The 6,011-nt window shown below is 44.7% G+C and overlaps 1 protein-coding gene across 8 annotated transcripts in view; it reads right to left on the bottom strand.

Annotated features, from left to right (window-relative positions):
• The window catches only part of cdc42bpab (CDC42 binding protein kinase alpha (DMPK-like) b), an 82,363-nt gene extending 76,944 nt beyond the window's left edge, over positions 1-5,419 (bottom strand). For 2 of the 8 annotated variants that reach the window (XM_034900693.1, XM_034900690.1), the window contains exon 1: positions 4,116-5,415. In XM_034900693.1, the coding sequence (XP_034756584.1) occupies positions 4,116-4,293 (178 nt within the window). In that variant the 5' untranslated portion in view covers positions 4,294-5,415. Of the gene's footprint in view, positions 1-4,115 lie in introns of all 8 variants that reach the window. The other 6 variants (XM_034900691.1, XM_034900697.1, XM_034900695.1 and 3 more) reach the window with 6 other exon arrangements.
• Positions 5,420-6,011: the final 592 nt, after the last annotated feature.

The following is a 6,011-nucleotide window of genomic DNA, read 5'->3' on the forward strand; positions in this document are numbered from 1 at the left end:
GAAAAAAAACAAGCTAGTGACCTTGCATCTTCCCAACAACGCCAAAATGTTGGACGCGAGCGAGCTCCCGAGTACACAATGACACAATGCGATACAGCTGTCCCACTTCCTCGCATGACATCATGTACCCGCTGGGGTCGGACCAGCTCACCGAGTGCCTGTGGTTCCTTCCTGTTCTCTGTCCCCACCGTAACCACGGGTCAGCCAGACAGGAAACGCCACAACTAGGAGTAACAAGGATGTCCCTGTGAAGTCCCATGCAGGATTTTAAAGTCCTATAGTAATATTGACAATCGGTGTATTACTAAATCTTCTGCTGGCCAATTAATATTCGTCCGAACAACAAACTCCTAGTGTGAACAACTGTTTCAGTTACTTCATGTCTTGGGTTTATTATGATCTAAAAAGCACCTAGTCCTCCTGCCCATGACCGAACCCTATTTAAAACACTGCTTCATAGTGAACTCTCAATTCTGTCCTTATTATCCACCATCCACGTATGCCAAAACTAAAAGCACCGGAGGACATTTCCTGAGCCTCTACCCAAACAGTGCAAGGGTTTAACTGGGCATGATCCCGGATGTTTTGCAGCTGGAATCAGTTAACCTAGACTCTACTAAAAGCACGTTTATTACTGCTACTGTAGTATGTGCAATGTACTTTATTTGAAGCCGGAGGTTTAAAGTGCTAGCCTTGCATACAGCCTTGTTTGTTCTTGGTGGGGTGTTATGGCTGCCGAGCTGAATTTAAAACCATGTGACACAAGAATTATTTTTTGGACCGGACACAACTTAAACTGTTGTAGGTGGAGTGGCAGCCTGTCTGGTCAACAACGGGAATAAGAGGGAGCGACTCCAGTCTGTGAACTATGAGATAACCTAGTAAGGCAAAACCACAATATTAAGCTTGTGTGTGTGTGTGTGTGTGTGTGTGTGTGTGTGTGTGTATCCTCTGTAAGTAGTGTGTGAGGCATGCTGCCAATGAAAGCCATGCAGGGTGGAGCGCACATCAGCTGCAGCTAAACAGCTGGCCACTGCCTGCTAACATTGAGTCTAGATTGACTCAATGTCAATCTAGACCCCCCCCCAACCCGTTTGCCAACTGTGGGCTGGTGCATGGCTGCCCATTTTAACTCCGCTATCCAGCGCAGCAATCCATTTCCCAGAACATGGAAGGAGAGTAGGACAAAAAAAAAACGCAGGAAATAATGGCACAAGTAGGAGAACAGGATATCTATTGCAAATTCTGTAAAGTGCACAGATATGAGAAAAAAAAAAAAAATATATATATATATATATATATATATATATATATATAAAATGTGAGAATTAAAGAAGCTGTTGACACAAATTGGCTGGCTTATACTGAATTCCACAAGCCAAGTCGTAAGAGAATTAATACAAGTGCAGGCCTGAGATAGAGGAACTGGTAGACACTGTAACCACCGTGGTATATGTAAGGAGTCAGGCTACCGTGTACTTTGCCGTGTTCATTTCTCCTGTGGCTGCAGGTCATGTAGGGGTCTTCATTTCAGCAGAAATGAGGTCACCAAACAAGAGGGAAAGCAAACCCTGTACAAATGCTTGTCTTCTTCTCTGGCTCATGGACATTCTCATGAAGAAAGCTGAACCTTTGTCACGGATGTGCCGCAACCGAGAAAAAAAAAGGTACACGGGCCCTATAAATAAGCTCCATGTTTTCTGTCAGAGCACACTGTCGGCCTCTGAGCGGCTGACAATGGCAGAACGCTCACAAGTTGAAGAGGTCTTGGATTTCATGGGGCCCATCTTGAACCATTTTTCTGTGTGAGATTAAACTGTGTTTTGAGTAAGCGTTAACGCTATGCGTCTGATCCAATCTGTTCCTCGGACGCTACAGTCAGCCATGTGCACTCTCTGGCTCTGTTGGTAAGTATAAATGGGGGGGGGGGGGGGGGCATACAGTTTAAACAGTATAAATATAGAAACAAATTTAGAAATCACAATCACATCCAAACGGGGATAGTAGCATCCAGTATAAACATAATATTGAAATCATATCACATCTATACAGGGATAGTAGCATACAGTATAAACAGTAAAAACATAAAATATATGACACACTGGTATGGGATCAGTACTCGTCTCGGCCGATATGCAAGTTCAGGTATCAGAATCGGTATCGGGAAGCAAAAAATGGTATGGGAAGATGGATTTATGCTGGACGTTGACACTGCATCCCAATGACTGCTTAATGCATTGTTCGGGAAGTTAGATTAGAAGAGTTGTACCACTCCCATATCTGGCTGGTTAATATGACTACAGCCAGCGTCCAGTTAGCTTAGCATAAAGACTGGAAAACACGCGGGGGATCAACAGGGATCAAATCGTTTTGTTTAGGTAGCCTAATTTCAGCTTCCTCGACTTCTGGGAATAAAGTTTGCAACTCAATTGAATTAATGGACATTAATATTGGATCCTCATCCAAATCCCCCTGGAGTGGAACACAATAACAAGCAACAAGACACATGTGCATGTTGTGTCTGGCCAAGCTCGGAACAGAGTTTCTAGTGTCAGCTCAGGGAAATGTCAGGATGAAGTCACCACTTGGCACCCAAGCCCAGGACACCTCTCCTTTAAAGCCAGGGCACACTGGCACTGCTGCACACCGGTCAGCTGGATGCAGCTGATCCGCTGGGGACTAATAACTGGATGCTCTAAAGGAAACAATACGTTTAGGTAAGACAGTGGGTAGGCTTTCAGACAAAAACTCCATCACCAAACCCAGCCCCCTCCAGTATTTTACCAGCCAGCATAGCTCCATTTGTAGCACAGAATAGGTTGTCCAGATGGTGACTGGTGGGGTAAACCAACTTAGCAGCCACAGCCAAGCTTTACCACCATTGGACTGATTTAACTGACATCCTGTCCTGTCTGACCGCTGCCTGTTTAACAGTGTAGTTTAAACGGTTTCAGAAATAAAGACTAAAAGGATGCTAGAAAAGATGCCAAACTGCACCTTCTTTCCAATTTATGTGGGTCTCTTATTTCCGGCTGTAACACTAATTTGTCTCCATCCAGATCAATGATTTGTTTGCTCCTGGACTACCTCAAACTGCTGCAGCCCTTCTTTCAGGGCTTTAAAAGACAAGCAGGCCAGCCAGGCATGCTCCAGCAGCTAGCTGGGCCTCTGCGCCAGATAAAAAAAAGGTGAGTTGTTCACATTCCTGCTTCGTGCACAAACCAAACCCCTATGCCACACACGCAAACACAGCCCTTCTGCACAAATGATTGAGAGGTAGGTGTGTGTGTGTGTGTGGGGTCCCCTTTTTCCAACCATTGCTTTAACCAGGGGAGTGGTAAAGTTACAAAACAGCTTTGCTAAAACTACTTTCCTGATTCTAAACTAATCAAATGCTGGGTAAAAACATTAAGGGTATGCAACCGTGATCTCCATGCTGCCATAGCAACAAGAGATCGCTCTTTATTTCATCACAACAATGACTATGTGATAAAAGACAGCTAGGTAGGCTATTAACTAATGTTCACCTACATGCCCTTAAAAAAATGAAAACTATAGTGACATGGAAACTAGTGTGTGAAAACTAAAGTGAACCAAAGAGTGTTGCTGCAATGACAGAAAGGTATCTACTTTATGTAAGAGTGCATTTCTATAAGAATAAATGGTAGCCTGGAGGATAGGACATCTTTATGAGATCTTTCCTGGATTACAACTCTAAGTGGGCCTGTTTAAGATCCTCCTTCTGTGTATCCGGTGACTCCTCATTGTCAACTTGGTACCACCTTTTATTAGAACACATTTGTTTTTGGGTAATAAAACAGGTCTTCTGTTTATTGTGTGTTCTTGTAACTGCAACATGAAAAAAAACATAGAAAACGACTATTTGCACAAGAATAAAGTAGCCTTGCCTTTAGTGTTAAGGGAGGGTTTGAGTGAGAAGGGAGCAGGCCAACTGAGCCCCACTACTACTATAAAAGGAATGTGATGGGGAAGGGAGGGCCACTGCACCATCAACATTAGCCTATCATCTTACCAAAAAGACAGGGAGGCTGAATGCACGGGCCAAACAAAAATAAATATTTTTTTTTTTTTTAATTAAAAATAGGTTTGCTTACCCCAATCCAAAAACTCCAGGATGTTTTTCTCTCTTCTGAGTGGAGAGTTGTTGCACTCATCGTAAAGGCAGACCAGGATGTCCAGCAGCGTTTCCACACTCAGGCACTGGCCATTGGACCGAGCTGGCCCGTCCAGGATCAGGTTCTCCAGCTTCTTCAAACGCACCTCGCCCGACATGATTACGTTATTCCGGCTTGTTGATTTTTGAAGTAATGGTGATGGATGAGATGGAAAGCGAAATGGCCAAACAGCTCCTCGGCCTGTTAGTTAGCACAGAAGGGGCCTGTAAAGAACTTCTCCCACCTTGAATATGTCTCGAAAATAATAAAAGAAAACTTTGAGTTGAGCACAAGCAGGGGCTAAATCCGCGTTAAAACCGGCCAGTTCATGATCTCCCTCTCAAGATCCAGTATCTACGAAGTGTAGCACTTCCCCATTTTAAAATACCTATCCCCACAGGACATATACGAAAAGAAATAGTCACAATTACAGACCCTGTCTGCCCCGGGCCGGCTGATTTTGATGAAATCCCAACGTAAGATGGCAGTTTTCTGGTCTTCTCTGTGTGAGAAATACAACAAAAATCGAGTCAATGTGGTTCAACAGAAACCCCTGAGTTGTGGTGGCAGATATTTGGGATTCTCCATTCTTGCAGCAACCCAAAAATGCAAGGCAGATCTGCAATGCTACAAAGCCCCAGCGCCCCTCCTCTACTCCAGGAATGGAAGGGCGACACAGGCTTAGTTAGCAGCCTGCTATGTTAGCTATTTAGCTAGCCAGCGAGCTACCGTTAATGTTACTTTTCTTCGTTCCTAAATGCCATCGTTGCCCCTTTTTTCCAGGAGTTGACATATAACGTACACAGCGTTAACAGGGCTTAACTGAATTTTGCCTCTTTCGACAGTATGTTTTTTCCATCCAACTGGAAAATATTCCCTTGTTTTCACAACTCAATGCTGGCAGATATGTTCACTTAAATCCCATTCTTCGTCCAGAAATCAAATATCTCTTTAGTTTCTTCCCAGTTCACAACGACGGTTAGCTAGTTCGAGAGTTCCAGCAGTAACGTTAAGTTAGCCGTCAAAATGCGGGTCCTTTTTGAAGGTTACAGAGGAGCTCGCTTCACGTCAAGCGCAAAACTGTAGTCTTGATTATTCCAAATACGGGACACAGCCTAAATTCCCCCTGTCCTTTACTTTGCCTGCCTCCCCCGCCGGTCGGTCGCTTCTTGCCGTCTTTGCACAGTCAAGCTACCAACAAGCCTGCTGCCAGAGACTTTAGACAGGACAGACAACCGAGTAGACAGCTCTATCCGTAACGTCGCACTGGATCATGGGAAGCAGGGCTCCGTTGTAAAACATGAATGAGTTACAAATGGACGCTCGCGACGCCGCTTGTACACATTGAAAACACAACGTAAGAACCCTCTCAAAATATGTGCCCTCTTTCTTACCCTGTGAACGATGTCTTAACTGCAATGCGATAAGTTTCGAGCCCGTCATGTGTCTAATCTTTACGAAAGATTTAGAAATGTTCCAAGTTCGACGCATGCGTAGAGCGCTGAATCCCGAAAACTGCCATCTTTGCTGTACCTACGCCTGGATCTGTCCATTCCTTTACAGCCAGCAGCATGTCTTCCAGTGGTATAGCATCCCTGTTTGCTGCTGCAGGCAAAATCCCAGATCATCATCATGGCGCCCGTCACAGCATCTGCTGTGCGGAAGAGTTGGTGGTGGATAGGGGGTAGGGGTAAGGGGGCAGGGGGGGGGGGGATGGCTGTCAATACTGTGAATGGAAACTGTCTGTCAGTCTGGTGGTGACGTGTGCGGACAGAACTAATTTTCTCCAGACTGGAATGCAAATTACTAATGTCCCTCTAACTCTCTAGATAACAC

This window comes from Etheostoma cragini, chromosome 18 (genome assembly GCF_013103735.1).
Source record: "Etheostoma cragini isolate CJK2018 chromosome 18, CSU_Ecrag_1.0, whole genome shotgun sequence".
NCBI lineage: Eukaryota > Metazoa > Chordata > Actinopteri > Perciformes > Percidae > Etheostoma > Etheostoma cragini.